Source organism: Triticum aestivum, chromosome 4B, assembly GCF_018294505.1.
Source record: "Triticum aestivum cultivar Chinese Spring chromosome 4B, IWGSC CS RefSeq v2.1, whole genome shotgun sequence".
NCBI classification, from domain to species: domain Eukaryota; kingdom Viridiplantae; phylum Streptophyta; class Magnoliopsida; order Poales; family Poaceae; genus Triticum; species Triticum aestivum.
Genome location: NC_057804.1, coordinates 89,123,066 through 89,140,218, shown reverse-complemented (window position 1 = coordinate 89,140,218; position 17,153 = coordinate 89,123,066). Strand labels below are relative to the sequence as shown.

Below are 17,153 nucleotides of genomic sequence, written 5' to 3'. Positions count from 1 at the left end.
TTTCCGGTTAATACAATTCTAGCATGAATAATAAACATTTATCATGATATAAGGAAATAAATAATAACTTTATTATTGCCTCTAGGGCATATTTCCTTCAGCTCAGGGGCGGTGCTTTGCAACCGTGGATCCCGAGGCGCGACAGCGACTAAGGGTCGGCTCGGGCCGATGGATCCCGGGCGGCGAAGGCGACTAGGGACAACTCGGATCGGTGGTTCCGGGGAGCCGTTTAAGCGGCTCAGTGGAAGAGGGTAGGGGCGCCCCACGGCGCGATTCCGCTCGCAGATTTGGTCGGTGGCGAACGGGCGAAACTAATGGCGGACGACGGCGGAAGGGGATGGGGAAATGGCGTGGGCTGAAATGTCCCTCCCTCCAACTGCTTTCCTGGGATACGAGGTTTCGTCGGGGCGGGGCAGAAACATGTGTTTTCGCGGGTAGGGGACTTTACCGCGCCCCTCAAAAAAATTTACAAGCCGGATGCGTTCGCAAGGTCTGGTCGGGCAGGATTTTCCGCGTCGATCCGTATTTTGGTAGTTATTTGTGGGTCACGGCTTTATACTGGGCTGCTAGTGATGTTCTAAGAGCATCTCCGATAGCCGCCTAACGCGCGGTGCGCTAAAAACTGGTTTGTGGCGCGCCCATCGCCAGGTTTGGCGCAGCGCTGGCTACATCGGCCGCGCTAAAATGCAGCACGCGCGAGCAGCCGGTGCATGTCATATTTATTGCATTTTGGACACAAAATAAATTTCACACATCACAAAACAAAGATATGGCATATAATTTAAATCACAAACAAGTTGATGACCAAAAGTTCATGCCCACAAGTTCAAATTCATGCCCACAACATCATTCAACCAAGTTCAAAATACAAACCAAGTTCATGACACAAAAGAAAGGCATAACAATCAAGCCTCGTCCTTGTCTTCATCCTCATCTTCCTCCGATTCATCCGACTCCTCCGAAGACGATTCTTCCTCCTCCTCTTCATTGTTGCGCGCCGCATCCTCATCACATGAAGCTTGGAAGGCGTTGGCAAGATCTTCAACGGCATCTTCATGCGAAGGTGGCACATCGGTGCCCGGAGGTGCACCCATGCCTCCAATCAGAGACGCAAAACTCATGCCACCCATGCCGGCCATGCCGCCAGGAGGTGCTCTGAAGCCACCCATGCCTCCCATGATCTCCATGGTAGCTCCAAAGCCACCCATGGCACCCATGGAGCCCATGCTAGCTCCAAAGCCACCCATGGCACCCATGCCACACATGCCTCCCATGCCGCCAAGGCCACCGCCACCCATTGCGCGAATCATGGATCTTTTTTGGATCAAGGCTTCTTCACGAGCAAGATTGACATACTCCTTTTGCGCATCATTGAACATAGATGTGTCCAAGAAGAACAAGTGCTTCTCCCATTCCAACAATTTAGATCGCTCCTCCATGCCCACCTTCCTCTCCTCCAATGCCACTTTCCCCTCCTCGGCTGCCACCCTCCTCTCCTCGATCGCGGCATCTTGGTTCCTTGCCATCTTCCTCACCTCATTAGCTTCTTTTCTTGCGTTGACAATTGCTTGGATAGCATTTTTGAGCTCATCATCTCCTTTCCTCTTCTTTTCTTTTGCATCTTTCTTGGTGCCATCCGGTCGTTTTGGCTTCGAGTATGAAACCGAGGTTGGTGTGGGGCTTCTCTTGCCATCATCACTTGATGCATTCTCCTCCTCATCTTCCAAATCAATTATTCGCTTGCGTTTTTTTGCTCAAATCCAAATCATCAATATCTTCACGCTTCTTCCATTTCTCATCATCCTTCAGTACTTCATAGCAAATGGTCTTCCTTTCCTGATCTTCCCCTTCTTGGTCCTCTTCTCCTCTCCTTTGAACAAGTTTTGTGCAATATTTAACTACATGAAAACAAAACAAGTTAGCACAAGAAACACCAACAACAAGCATGATGAACATGAATGATGAAATGGCACTTACCCTATCTTCATCATTGGTGCCACTTGGGTTCAACTTGTCAACCGCCTTTTGTGCGGCCGCCCATTGTTGACAATCCTTGTTGATTGTCGACCACTGGGAGCGAAGAGATCATGCGGAGCGGTCAATTCCACTCACGTTGCGTAGATCAAAGTGTTCTTTCATCCGGAGCCAATAAGCATCTCTACTTTGATCACCTCCAACGGATGGATCCCTCGACACGTCCAACCAAGTTTTGCATAGCACGACGTCTTCGTCGTTGGTGTAGTTGCCTCCTCTTCCTTTCGGTGCGTCGACAATGCCCTCACCATCCTCGTCCACCTCGAACTCATGGTCTTCAAACTGCATGTCATTGGTTTGAGACCAATGCGAATTGTTGGAGCCAACACCCATAGTTGACATGTATGCATCATCGTTGACACTACAAAGTATGTAGAACAATGAAAATAAGCTATCTATATGTATGCATTCAAAAAATAACAACAACAAAAAAGTTGGCGAAATTTTATACCTTTCGGGCATTTCAACACATTGTGCGCGTCGGCCGCCGGTTCAACGAGTGAGCTCGCCGGCGCTTCGGTAGCCGCCGCGCCCGTCGTACGCCCTGCAAGCTTCTTCCTCGACTGCTTGGAGGAGCCGGAGCCGTCTGTCGCCTTGTTCTTCTTCGCGGAAACCTTGCCCTTCTTCGGTCGCGCCGCATTTGGCAACTTCGAGAGGGGGCATGTGGTACGGCGGGCGCCTGCGCGACGCCACCCGCCACCGAGGTCATTTGCGGCGGCATGAAGAGGCCGCGTGCGATGCCAGTGCTCGGAGGAACTCCGGCGGGGGCAAAGCCAAAGCTCACCGCGCTAGGGTTTGCGGCGGCGGTGGCGACGGCGGAGTGGTCGCGGCTGTAGGAAGGGGTGGGGGGTGCCAGCGGGGGCGTCCATCGGGCCAGTTCGCCGGCGACTGCGCATGCGGGGCGAAGGTGGCACGGCGGAGAGAGTGCGGCGCGAGCGCTCGAGTGTGCCACACGCGAAAGCGGGCGCATCAAATACACAGCACGCGATGGCGATTCGAACCGCATGCCCAACTCTATATGCCGTGCTCATGTTTATTGCGCGTCCGCTGGAGCCACTCTACCGCTTGCGCGCGCTAAAAAGGCCAAATTTGTAGCGCGACGCTCATTTTGCGCGGCTCTTGGAGATGCTCCAAGCTGTGAAATTTCCTCGTTCTCCTTCCGCTCACCGTTTAGTTGACCAGCATAGGTGGTCCAAATCCAGCGACCGACCAGTGGGCCCCAGTCTCAGGCTCCCTCAAAAAAAAAAACACTCCCGTCAGCATAGTCCAGTCCACGCTCCGGCTCCAGCCCCGAAACCTCGAACCACGCCACCGCCCCACTCCGACTCCGACCCCCAAACACGCTCGCCGACCGCGACCGGGAGGCGCCGGGATCCACGGAGAGCTCCACCGCCCCTGCTTGACCGGTCAGCGTGACGGCCGGCTGGCTGGCAACGAGGGCGAGGCTGCAGCGAGATCGACGATCGGCTCGGCTCTGCTGGGCTGGTCGCGACGGCGAGCTCGCGACACGGGATCGGTTGGCGGCCGCGACGCTAGTTACGGCGGGACGCCGAGGTAACCTTCATCCGCGCTCTCACCGTTTCCGGCCACTGCCAGCAACTCAGCTTCCATCCTCTGCTTTGCTGCCACCGGCCAAACGCCCCCGCACCGATTTCACTTTCCCTGATTTGTTTGCATGTTCTGTGCCGCGGGCAACCAAATCCGAGTCTCGCTGCAGTCCTCGGCTTCTGTCCGTTATATGGATCCGTGAGCGGCAAATTTGGTTTGCCAACGCGTTGTTTTGATCCAGATTCCTTTTATTCAGTTTTGCCATCCACTGATCTCCATGCAGTGTGCATCTTAATTAAGTAGGGCAAGTATTAATTATGATGTGCTCATTCGGATACATTAGTGCCAGGGCTCATTAGTTATCTTTTTTGGTTATAGTTTAATGCTTGTGCATTGCTAAAATCAGTATGCTCTGTTGGGATTTACTCCCTCCGTAAAGAAATATAAGAGCGTTTAGATCACTACTACATGTTTGGTTTACATATATCTTGCCAAGATTTTCATTGTTTGTCGCATGTTTCCTTTTAGGCACTGAGAAAGCTTCATGATAAACTCTGGACGTTGAAGTAGACAGCACGCTAGGATGGCCATTCGGTGTTTCTATGCTGCTCTGGTCCAAATCCTTCTCTGCCTTATGCTCTGTCAGCCATGCTATAGCACAGTGACTGACATCCAATGTCTGAAGAGGTTGAAGGCATCAGTTGATCCGAACAACAAGCTGCATTGGACATTTGATGACAACAAAGAAGGATCCATATGCAGTTTTAACGGCGTGGAGTGTTGGCATCCTAATGAAAACCGGATTCTTTCTCTTCGGCTTAGCAGCATGGATCTTAAGGGCCAATTCCCTGATGGACTCGAGAACTGTAGTAGCATGACTTCGCTGGATCTGTCAAGCAACAGCCTTTCCGGGCCAATCCCGGTTGACATCTCAAAACGGCTTCCATACATCACAAACCTTGATCTCTCGTATAATAGCTTCTCTGGGGAGATTCCAGAATCGCTAGCTAACTGCACTTATCTGAATGTTGTCAGTTTACAGAATAACAAGTTGACTGGAGCAATCCCAGGGCAGTTTGCTGGTCTTTCTCGCTTAACCGAGTTCAATGTTGCTAACAATAAATTATCAGGCCAGATCCCATCATCTCTAAGCAAATTCTCATCATCCAATTTCGCAAATCAAGACCTCTGTGGGAAACCTCTTAGCGGTGATTGCACTGCCTCTTCAAGCAGTCGTACAGGGGTGATTGCTGGTTCTGCTGTTGCTGGTGCAGTCATCACTTTAATCATTGTTGGTGTGATTTTATTCATTTTCTTGCGGAAAATGCCTGCCACAAAGAAGGAAAAGGACCTGGAAGAAAATAAGTGGGCGAAGTCTATCAAGGGAGCAAAAGGAGTGAAGGTATGCCCCCCCCCCCCCCCAACCTCCCCTGATCCTGAGATGCTATCTAGTTTTGTATTTATATTAAAAAAATGTTAGCCGTCCTTTGTTTCTAACTGACAAAATCTGTCGCGTCTTGCCCCAGAAAAAGATGTTTCATCTTTGTGAAGATTCAGAACTGGAGATACCAAATTATCAGTATCTATTCTAATCAGATTAACGTTTTTGCAAAATACAAAAGCAGAATATTCTTATACATATATCTTTTGCCTTGAAGAATAACCTGTATCATAGGAGTAGTATTTAACTAGAAGTATAGCTGTCAGCCATTTATTTTAAGCACCAGACGTATCGAAAACATGACTTATCAGCTTAGGCATACAAACTTTTGGTTGGCTATTGTCACATGTGTTTCTGTAAATTCTCATTACAGGTATCAATGTTTGAGAAATCAGTTTCAAAGATGAAATTGAATGATCTGATGACGGCAACAGGCGATTTTACCAAGGAAAACATTATTGGAACTGTTCATTCCGGAACTATGTACAAAGCTACACTTCCTGATGGTTCATTCCTTGCTATCAAGAGGCTGCAAGAAACTCAGCATTCAGAGAGCCAATTCACATCCGAGATGTCAACATTGGGAAGCGCTAGGCAACGCAACTTAGTTCCACTGTTAGGTTATTGTATTGCTAAGAAAGAGAGGCTCTTGGTGTACAAGTACATGCCCAAGGGTTCACTCTATGATCAACTACACCATGAAGGCAGTGATAGAGAGGCTCTGGAATGGCCAATGAGGCTAAAAATTGCCATTGGGGCTGGCAGAGGGTTGGCGTGGCTTCATCACAGTTGCAACCCCCGAATTCTTCACCGCAATATTAGCTCCAAGTGCATACTACTTGATGATGACTATGAGCCTAAGATTTCTGATTTTGGGTTGGCAAGGCTTATGAATCCAATTGACACCCACCTGAGCACATTCGTCAATGGCGAGTTCGGCGACTTGGGTTATGTAGCTCCTGAGTACACGCACACCCTTGTTGCCACGCCAAAAGGGGATGTCTATAGTTTTGGTGTAGTCTTACTTGAAATGGTCACCGGTGAAGAGCCCACACGTGTATCAAAGGCCCCAGAAAATTTCAAAGGGAGTTTGGTAGATTGGATAACATACCTATCAAACAACTCCATACTTCAAGATGCGGTGGACAAGTCCCTGATCGGAAAGAACAATGACGCCGAGCTGCTTCAAGTTCTGAAGGTCGCCTGTTCCTGCGTGCTTTCTGCTCCAAAGGAAAGACCTACAATGTTTGAGGTGTACCAGCTTCTGAGAGCTGTTGGGGAGAAATACCATTTTAGCGCTGCTGATGATGAACTGGCGCTCCGACCGCAGGATGCAGACTCTAAGAAGCTGGATGAGCTTATTGTGGCGAAATAGACGGGTCTGTATGGTACATTGATGCTCGGTGTTTGTTGTATCTTGTGAATGATCAGGTTGATATGATAGTAATGTACTATCTGGACTCCTTCAGTAGCGAAACTATCGGAAGCTCAATCAATGCTCATGGTCCTGGAAATAGCATGTTGTTGTAAGATGTGTATGACTTGTGATGTTCACGTTTCTGTACTTGCTCAGTCTGTAGTGCATCTTTGGGATTATGTAACTGGTGTGTGAGACGGACCACCTCACGTTTTTGTAGAAGTACGTAGTTTGCAGTGCTCAGTTTGATGTGCTCTTTAGCAAAAAAAAAAAATTCCTTATGGCCCTTGGAGATAGCATGATTGGACACATATTTTCTTCATTTTTGAGGAAGACACATGCAGCCTGAAACAATTAGCCTATAAACTTAAATGTTACTCCCTCTGTTCACTAACTTCTTTTATCTGAATCGGATGTGTATATACATGTTTTACTGTGTTTGTTCAGTCATTTCAGTCTGTATGTAGTCTATATTGTAATATCCAAAACATCTTATATTGGTGAACGGAGGAAGTAGCAAATTGGAACAACCATGTGTGGTATTAACATTAGGATTTTAGGAACAAGATATGTATGTGCCGTATTTGAGGTACGTAGTGCAGTTTTTCTAGAAGGAAAAAACAATTAGCAATTTTTTTAGGATAATTTTTTTTCAATTACTCCCTTATTTTCAGAATATTCGAAGTTCTAGATTTGTCCTAAGTTATACATATTTTAGTTTGATCAAGTCTATAGAAAATTTCAGGGGCTGACCCATGAATTATTGGTGAGAACTGGGCTCCAAAACTGGGGGCCCAACTAGTGAAAACGGAGCTTCAAAGCTGAAAAATAGTTGAACTTCAATGGAATGGAGAGAGTACCTTGGATGTAATTCTCTTCCCCATGAATTATCGACACAATGTGGGTAGCCAAAAAATATACATCTCGTTTGTTCAATATAAAAAGATTAATGGAAAATCAAAATCATAAGTCAAATTGATGACATCACACCATGTAAGGAGATTAGACTTGAAAGTTTGATCCAATCCGTATCTGAGTTTCAAAATAGGCCATTCACGGGCCTAACAACTCGATAAGAATGTGCAATAACACTGGCACACACCCCGCAAAAAAAGTGGCACACAATAAAGTGCGATAACTAACCACCGGAGGCGATGACCCCGCTCTAAGTCTAAACCAGTTAAATATGCCACTAGATAGGTGTTACTTGTGTATGTGTTGTTTTAGTAATACTTGTGTACGTGTTTGAACCAATGAATTTTGCGATGGTTCCAGCAAAACAAAACAAAAAAAATTGCCGGTGAGGCACGTCTCAGTTCCAGCAAAAGTGGATGCCGGTTCCAGCATGATTTTGTTCCGGCTACAAGCCCTATCACCATGTTGACCCCCCCCCCCCCCCCCCCCCCCCGCGCCCAGCGCCCAGACGTGTTGGGCTTAGGACCCCCTTGTCGGTTCCATCTTGGGCCACTTTGGCCGGCCCATGACGATCTACGAGGAGCACTCCGCCATGTGCCCCGTCAGTTGTAGCAGATTGTCCACCACATCGATTGTGACACCGCGGAGATGGATGTAGCAATTACCTTCGCCGGCCGTAGCAAAAGCCGACGCGGTTGCAGTAAAAAGAAGTCATCGCCGCTACATCGATTGTGACTCGCCGGGGATGGATATAGCAAATTGCCGCCGCTGTAGTGGCAAAAAGCAAACACGGTTGCAGCAAAAAAGTTGCAGCTCGCCTCCCTTCCCTTGCTTAGTTGAAGCTCACGGCCTCGCCGACTGCAACACCCGACCACGGGAGGAAGACGAGGACATGGACAACCATGGTTGCCCAAGTTGCAAGTAGCCGTGGACCATTGCGGGGAATAAATGGTGGCCAATCAGGCTTGCAGCATCCCGGTGTATCACCCCCATCAACCCATCCAGTAGCACAACGGCGAGCACTGACCTTGCAGCAAAATTGTCGGCAGTCAAAAAATTGTTGTTGGTTGTGAAGATGGTTGGAGAATAGATGTATTCGGTGCTTAGAATAGGGAAGGGTTGCGTGGATGAGAATGCTCGACAAGATAAGAAGAAGGGCAGTGTAGCTTGTGGGGTCCACGACGCATGTGAGTGAGCTGGCAAGCGTCAGATTGACGCGGATCGCATGACTCACGCGCGACCGGCGGAGTTTTCATCCGGTCGGCCGGATCAAGGGCCTCTTTGATTTGCAGGATTATAAAAACATGGGAATAGGAAAAACATAGGATTGGAATGTCATGCTCATCTCAATTCTATAGGATTTTAGGTTGTTTGAGCATCATAGGAAAAACAAAGGATTCTTTTAAAGAGGTTTGAGTGGATGCTAGAAATCCTATGAGAAGTAGTACAAAAAATTCCTTTGGAAAAAAATCCTATAGGATTCAATCCTATGAATCAAACAATCAACATAGAAAAAATTCCTAAGGATACCAATCCTTCAAAATTTCTATGCAAATCCTTTGAATCAAAGGAGCCCCAAATCGTTTACCATCAAACAATCGTAGTGCACAACAATTAGGAGGGATCGCGCGACTTTCGGGTGTGTCACACTCATACGCCCACCCGCCGCACGAACACGACAGCAGGTCCCTTCGTCCGATTGGGAGGGGGGGATAGAAGTTTATGCAGTTATCCATTCCCCTCCCATGGATTGTGTTCGAGAGTGGCAAAAAAGGAGAGGCCTTGGTCCCAGTGGCGGAGCTAGGATTTAAAACCAGGATGGTCCTTTTGAAAAAAATAATCACACCAATGTGACATGTGAGCGTTTCTTGCAATTACCAATACCATATATAAACAGATCAATATAGTCCTACAAACATCGACAAGGTTATTTGCCGAACCGCACAATATTACATATTATGTGTCGATATAGTGTTTTACAAATAATAATTCCCTGGCTACCTCACCTCAGTCTCTGGACAAAGTGAAATCTACATGCCTCTAGACTCTACTCTAGTGAATCCAAGGAGCGCAAAGGGCTAGACGAGCTACCGGGTCTGAACAAATTCATATGTGTGCCATTTTTTTTGTCAAATTTGATGCAAAATAGTCTAAATTAGAGATTCAGAGCAAGTGAGCAAGCATGGGGGATTGGGGTGGATCAGGGGATGTCGTGCCTCTCTAGAAAGAAGGTGATGGGCTTAGCAGTCAGCACCTGACTGGATTGGGAGGCTCGGACAGTTCGGCTAACAGGGCGGCCGAGTGCTGCATGCATGTGCGGACAGCAGCCACCGACGGCGGGAGGGCAGGCAGCCCTGCGGGCGTCAGAGCATCTCCAGTCGCGCCCCCAACACGGCCCCAGGGCGGTGTCTCCGGGCGTCCGGGCGGGCTGGCGGCGGATCAAAGTCAGGGCAGTCATCGTGGATTGGGTTGACCCTGTGGGACGCGGGAGCTCCTAACTGGCGTCTTAAGCGCTGGTTCAGGCAGCTGGCGCTCGCATGCCGCACCCCATGGGCCGGCCCACCGCGCGCAGTAGAAGGAAAAAACGTCTCGCAAAAAAAAGTGCAGATACAGGCTCTCGAACTCATGACTTGCGGCTACAACAAAATAACTGTTTCGCTAACCACTACGGCCTGTGAAGACTAGTGACTACAAAGAACGCGAAATATTTATGAACCAATGCATCAGTGCTTTTTATTAGATTTGCGAATTATTTGCAAACAATTTGGAAAAGTTGATTTTTTTTATAAAAAGACTTCATCAAATTTTGAAAAAACATAATGAAATTAGAAAAACAGTTCATTGATGTTTAATCAAAGTTGAGTGAATTAGAAAAAAGTTCATCGATTTTCAAAAAAGCTCATCGAATTTGAAAGAAAAGTTCATCAATTTGAAAAAGTTCATCAAATTAGGAAAAAAGTTCATCTTTCTTTTATCAAAAAGTTCATGGAATTTGAAAAAAGTTCATCGGTTCTGTGAAAAGTTCATCGATTTGAAAAAAACATTCATCAATTTTGAAAAAAGTTCATCAATTCTGAAAAAAGTTCACCGAGTTTGAAAAAAAGTTCATTGGTTTTGAAAAAAAGTATACAAACTTCAAAAAAAAATCACGAATTTCACAAAAACGTTCAGTGTACATCAAAATATGTTCAATGGGTATTTAAATGGTTTTTCAGCGCATATCACAAAATTGTTCAATGTGTAGTTATAAATTGTTCGGATTATATTACAAAAATGTTCAATGTATAAATTTTGTTCATCTTATATCAAAAAAATGTATAATATGTTTTAAATTATTTCAATGTATATCACAAAAATGTTCGCTGTGTAGTTAAAAATTGTTCATCATACACCGAAAAAATGTTCAGTGTATATTTGAAAATCGTTCTTCATATATAAATTTTTGTTTATGTTCTCAATAATTGTTCACGTTTTAAAAAGTTCATGGATTTCAAAAATTTATTAATTCGATGAGCTTTTTAAAAAAGTTCAGGGATTACAAAAATAGTTCATCAAATTTTAAAAAAACGTTCATCGATTTTGTAAAAAGTTCACCGATTTTTTTAAAAAAGATCATCAATTTGAAAAAATAAGTTCATCGAAATTGAATATAATTTCATGAAATCTGAAAAATGTTCATCGAAATTCAAAAAATGTTCATCGATTTTGGAAAAGAGTTCATCAAATTTGAAAAAAGTTCACTGATTTTGGAAAAGAGTTCATCAAATTTGGAAAAAGTTCACCGACTTCGAAAGAAGTGCATCGAATTTTTAAAAAAGTTCATCAATATTGGAAAAAAATTCATCCAATTTAGAAAAATGTTCATCAAATTTGTAAAAAAAAGTTCTTTGATTTTGAAAAAAGTTCATCGATTTTGGAAAAGTTCATCAATTCGTAAAATAGTTCATTGAAATGAACAAAAGAAGAAGAAAAATCAAACAAAACCCTTCTGAATAAAGAAGAAAAACGAAAAAAATAGACATGAAGAAAAGAGTAAAGAATATTTTTTGTACACATGAGCTAGTAGTGGTGGGGTGGTTGGTGTATGGTGCGAAGGAAGAGGAGGTTGCGGGTTCGATTTTTGCCCGACGCGTTTGTTTTTTGTGATTTACAGCAGAAAAGGAAGAGACGATGGGCCGGCCCAAAGAAGACGCATGAAGGAGGGAGAGGTGTGCGCCCGTTTGCGCGGATGCCTATAGCGGGCGCAACAGGCGCCGTTTAGGGAATGCCGTGGGACGCTGCGTTACAAGAAGACGAGCAGCGTAGTTGTTTGCTGGGCTTCTTTTTTCCAGGCCCATCTCCTAATAACCTATACTATATAGGCCAACCCAAAATCCCAGGCTGGGCTGCGGCCCATCCTATCCACCCTGTAGCTCCGCCCCTGATTGATCCCTCGCTCTGCCGCCAGTAGGATCTGTAGTCTCTTCCCTCACCAGCGTTGGGAGAGTGGAGCGATCTCGGATCCGTGCCCTAGGTGTGTAGATGGTAGGTTAGGGTTCTCAACATGGTCATGGTGGTGGTGACGGCGACACAGGGGAATAAATGTCTCGAAGCTTCTCCCCACCTTGGCGAGGTCACTTGTGGCGTGGCCGACAAGCTTCTGGCAGTTGGTGTTTGTCGATCCGACAAGCTGTTGTGCTCCAGGCGTGGACGTCATGGCGGAGGCGACGATTACGTTATTGGGATTCCGTTCCTTCGCTCCATCTTTGTTGCAGCGAGGGTGGCTATGGCTTTGCTGTGGTGCTCGTGGGGAGGGTGTAGTGGCGGACCGGCGTCCGGTGTCGGGAGCGGCCGCTGTCTGTTTAGGAGGTGGTGTTGCGCCGGTTTGACGTCTTCGGCTTTGACATCTTCGACATATCCATCATTTTCTTTCTCAGGGCGCTGGCCCTTTAGGGCCTTTGTCTTGATGACTTTGTGTCCGCCTTAACAAATAAGTCAGGGCGCGCCATCGGCACATTCTGGTGGAAGAGAGTAAATTGCAAAAAAACACCACAATTGTGCAAATGTCATCAAACACCCACCAAAATGTATGTTTTTTGGTGGGTTTTTTCTGAAGCATTGAAAACTTCGACCCAATTGTGGTGTTTTTTTTTTTTGCAACTTACTCCTGATTTTGCAGGTTTTATGTTGTAATTTCTTTTTTTAGGGGGTGCTTTGTAATGTGTGAAGTTGATGAATGAACCGAGGGCTTTTTCGCAAGGGAAAAGCTTACCTTCAGCCGACTAATGCACGCGCGAGCGTCCGCCGCTTGCATAGCCGTCAGATCAATCCTGATCAAGCGGCCACACTGGCCACAAGTCAGTCCTGTGCAGCCAGTCTTTTTCTTGCATTAAGGGTCCTGTTTCACTAGATTTCTGCAACACAGGACTTGTTTCAGAAAGAAAGAAAAAACCGATTCGGTGGTGAAGTTTTTTTCTCTGTAACTGGGGTCTTGTTTCAAAATATTCCTACTACATATCTTTTGTCTCAGAAAGAAAAAAAAGTTTCAGTTGTGAAGGGCTTTTTCTGTGACAAGGGTCTTGTTTGAAAAACATAGCCCGAGTTGAAGCGCCGCAGGAGCGCCCGACATTAGAGAGAGAGTGATCAGACATTGCAACATGAGGCATGTTTCAGAAACATAGCTCTGGTTGCAGAAAACGCCGAAGAAGCGCCGGGTGTGAGAGGCCGTTGCCGTCGTGCTTGATTGGAGCTAGCAGCTTCTTGCGGGGCTGAGACGGAGGAGGAGCAGCAACTCCGGCGAGCACGGCAAGGACTAGTTCCTCCGATGCGCCGGCGGCAGCGATTTTGTGGTGGCGCCGGGCTGGGAGCAGCTGTGTCAGGACGGCGGACAGGGGAATCTGTTTTCGAAACTGAGCGGTTGTTGTAGGAAGTAAGAAGGTGGTCATGCGGGTGGTGGTTAGATCCGACGACTGTCAGAGCGCTGATCCAACAGAGCTTCATACGGCGGATGTTTTTAATATGTCCACTGGCGGACGCGTAGCGGTTCCCTTTTCGCAACGCAACCGCCATGAAAGAAAGAAAAAAAAGGCCGTCAGGCCCCAAACAGCGTTGGCGTTTTGGAAACGCGGGCGGCAAGCCAACCAAAGTTCGCGGCCTTGCGCGTGTGGCGTGTGCTGTGCCTAGGCCTAGGGCGTAGCTTCGAATTGAATTTGAATTTGAATCCGACTCCAATCAGGGCCGCTCCTGCGTATATTTCCATCCATCCATCAGCTCATCACCCACCTCCCCTCCCCCGTCGATCCACCGCTTCCATCTTCCTCGCATCCATCGCGCGCGCACCCCTTCTCCAGCAACCCAAGCTGTTCGTCCGTCGAGGTAGCGCGACGGCGATGGCCGCGCGCAAGCGATCTGCTGCTGCTGCCGCCCTCGGCGCCGGCCACCCCACCACGGCCCAAGGATCGCCGACGCGCTGCAAGAGGAGCCGCACCAACAACATCAGGAGCACTGCGGAGTACGAGGAGGAGACATGCCTCGGCGATGGCGGCTTCGGCTGCGTCCTCCGGGCGCGCCACCGCGCCACCGGCAAGATCGTCGCCATCAAGTACCTCAACTGGGCGGACGGGTCCGCGGAGGCCCCCGACCCCGCCGAGCTTCTGCGGGAGGCCGGATTCCTCGAGGCCTGCGGCGGGAACCCGTACGTCGTCGGCTTCGAGGGCGTGGTGCGCGACCCGGACAACGGCGCCTACGGCCTCGTCATGGAGCACGTCGCCGCGCCGACCCTCCAGAAGCTCCTGTGGGACGGGCGCCGCGGCCCGCCGCTCCCGGAGTCCACGGTGCGCGCCGTCATGTGGAAGCTCTTCGCCGGTGCCAAGAAGATGCACGACCGCCACGTCGTCCACCGCGACATCAAGCCGGCCAACATCCTCGTCGGCCAAGGCGGGGAACTCGTCAAAATCTGCGACTTTGGGCTGGCGATCTCCTTGTCCGAGCTGCCACCCTACACCCAGGCCGGCACGGCGTTCTACTTGGCGCCCGAGATGCTCCTGGGGAAGGAAGACTACGACGCGCTCGTCGACACGTGGTCTCTCGGCTGCGTCATGGCCGAGATGCTCACCGGCAAGACGCTGTTCCTCGGCGACGATGATGATGACGACGACACAAACAATGAGATCATCCAGCTCTGGAGCATCTTCCGCTTGCTCGGGACGCCGGACGAGAGGACGTGGCCGGAGTTCACCTCGTTGCCGCACACCGCCAAGGCGCTACGACTCCTACCGCCGGGGCACAAGCAGAACAAGCTGCGGGATCTGTTCCCTCGAGAGAAGCTGTCCGACGAAGGATTCCAGGTGTTGCAAGGCCTCCTCACGTGCAACCCCGACAAGCGACTGACGGCGGCCGCCGCGCTCAAGCACCGATGGTTTGCCGATCCTCGTCCTGCCGCCGTCGCCGCCGCCGCAAAGGTCGGCGGTTTGTCGTTTCCGGTAAAGAAGGCGCCAAGATCAAGTTCATCCCGCCGGCCATGCCACAGAAGAATCTACTCAAAATTCCGCTCGCCGTGTGGAACGCAGCACAACAAGTGTAATTGAACTCTCCAGATGTAACTGTGATTGGATGAGCCATCTATGTAAATTGCTTCGATGGCCATCAAGCAGTAGTTGATCATTGGCGCCATGATCGCCAGATCGCCCACTAATTAGTGTTGGCCTGCTTCTCTGAATTTGCATGTGTCATTGTGCACACGTTTGTGTAATTGTGACGTAGTGTTGAGAGATCCATTAGACATTGATGACATGTTGTTTACAGATGCTCTGTTGTTATTGAGTTCTAGTGCACAATTTGTGCGGTTTTTCCAAAATCCTCTACTGATGATAAATATGTAGAGTACAAATGCTCTAAGCAACAGAAATCCCGAGTGATGGATGAATCGATGTTCAAAAATGTCCTGCTGGTGCAGATTTCATGAGAGCTTATAGATTTGAGAATGGTACTAGTAGTCTAGTACAGCAATTGGACTTGTTCATGTAGTTCAGTGTATGTGTTTTCACCATCTTTGTCGAAAAAGTCTTTCGCCCCGCTTTATATATAATGCACCGATCACAACAAACACCCAGTACAAACACACGTCACCGCAACACACGCACACGCCCAGGACAAGATACATAGGCGCTGAGCGCAGCAACACCACCCCTAACACTACCACCACGAAGAGATGAAGCTACATATGACGGACCATGTGCTTCAAGGCGGCGCCTTCAGGAAGGGTACGACACCGGAGCGCCACCACTGCCCGATCCAAGGATCAGAGTTTCCCCTGGAGCCACATGATGGGCAATGAGAGCCGCGACGACGCCTTCAAGAAGGGAACGATATCCGCCGTCGTCGGTCCGTCCGAAGATAGAGCAGGTTTTCACCTCGGCCAACACTCACCGCCACCGAACGCCACACCCCGGCAACCACGCTGCCCACACGACCATGATGACCGGGCAGCACCAAGGCACGGGCTTTGCCCAAGAGCACCGCGCTACCACCACCAGGGCCGCCGCCCCGGCATCCAAGACCTTGACACCATCTCACCCGAGACCCGCCACAACCCCAACTAAAGAGACGAGCGGAAAGGTCCCACCTTTCGCACCCCTGGGCGACCCCAGCGTCGAGACCCAAAAGGTCGGCCAGAACTGGCATCCACCGGCCCGTCCTGCTGCCCCGTGCGCGAGACGAGCTTGGTCCTGCAGCACCGAAAAGGGGACGAGGTCAGTCCTGCTGCACCGTGCGCGAGACGAGCTCAGTCCTGCTGCATCGTGCGCGAGACGAGCTCGGTCCTGCAGCACCGGGCGTGAGACGAGCAGTAGACCACAACTAGGAGAGGACCAGCCCTTTGATGGGAGTAATGCCCGGGCGACGAGGAGATGGGGCGAAGGCCGAGACGGCCCGAACACAGACGAGCCGACACCGGAGAAGCCGGCCGCCGCCGCGGGCAGATCCGTCAACCACCGTGAAGCCGCCATGACACCGGGAGAGCACCACCGTCGGACCTCCCCACGCCCAGGCCCGCGGCCGAAGCAGCGGCCACGCCCGGCCGCTACCCTACCCGCGTCGCCCGGCGAGCTCCAAGCGCCGAAGCCGCCGGGCACGCACCACCTGTTCCACCCGCCGCCGGCCGGCCCCCAACGCCAGATCCGACCGGATCCAGCAAGAGACCGGCCGCGCGCACACACCCCCGCGTCTCCACGCCCCGGCCAGGTCCAGCTGGTGTCCAGCCACCCCACCGGAGAGGAAGAGCCCCGGCTGCAGCACCACCACCTTAGAGGGGCCGCCGGTCGCCCCTGCAGCAGCCAACCGCCAGCACCCGCCGGCTCTGGGCAGGGGGGGCCAAATCCGCCGCCAGCACGCCCCCGGGCCTCCAGAGCCCCACGAGCCGAGGTGGAGGGGGGAGGAGGAGAGGAGGCGACGCCGGCATGACACCAGGGAGCGAGGCGGAGGAGGGAAGCCGGAACAGAGGCAAGCCCGCACCCGATCCCACCGAGCAGGGGAGGCCGCCCCGCAACATCCGCCACCCGCGCGAGGGAGAGAGCCGCCCCGCCGCCGCCTGCGCCACGCGGCCTTTGGCCGGCGACGCCACCGGCGGCGGCGAGGGAGGGGGGAAGGGGCGGAGGGACGGGGGCGGCGGCGCTAGGGTTCCCTCCCAGGGGTGCCCGCGGGAGCGCCTCGGGAGGGGAGGGCACTAGAAAATCTTCACCATCTTTTTCATATGCAAATTTCGTTGCGGTGAAATATTACCTTAGAGTGCAAATAAAGATGTTTCGGGTCTGCACTCTTCAA

The 17,153-nt window shown here is 50.0% G+C and overlaps 1 protein-coding gene and 1 pseudogene across 1 annotated transcript; both read left to right on the top strand.

Moving 5' to 3' along the window:
- Positions 1–3,267: 3,267 nt before the first annotated feature.
- On the top strand, positions 3,268–6,834 carry LOC123091198 (probably inactive leucine-rich repeat receptor-like protein kinase At5g48380). The gene is made up of 3 exons (XM_044512630.1): positions 3,268–3,588; positions 4,111–4,984; positions 5,397–6,834. Exons 2-3 carry the CDS (start codon positions 4,166–4,168, stop codon positions 6,396–6,398), a joined length of 1,821 nt encoding a protein of 606 aa, XP_044368565.1. The 5' UTR covers positions 3,268–3,588; positions 4,111–4,165; the 3' UTR covers positions 6,399–6,834.
- A 6,799-nt stretch (positions 6,835–13,633) lies between these two features.
- On the top strand, positions 13,634–15,085 carry LOC123094529 (putative cyclin-dependent kinase F-2; annotated as a pseudogene).
- The last annotated feature ends 2,068 nt before the right edge of the window (positions 15,086–17,153 follow it).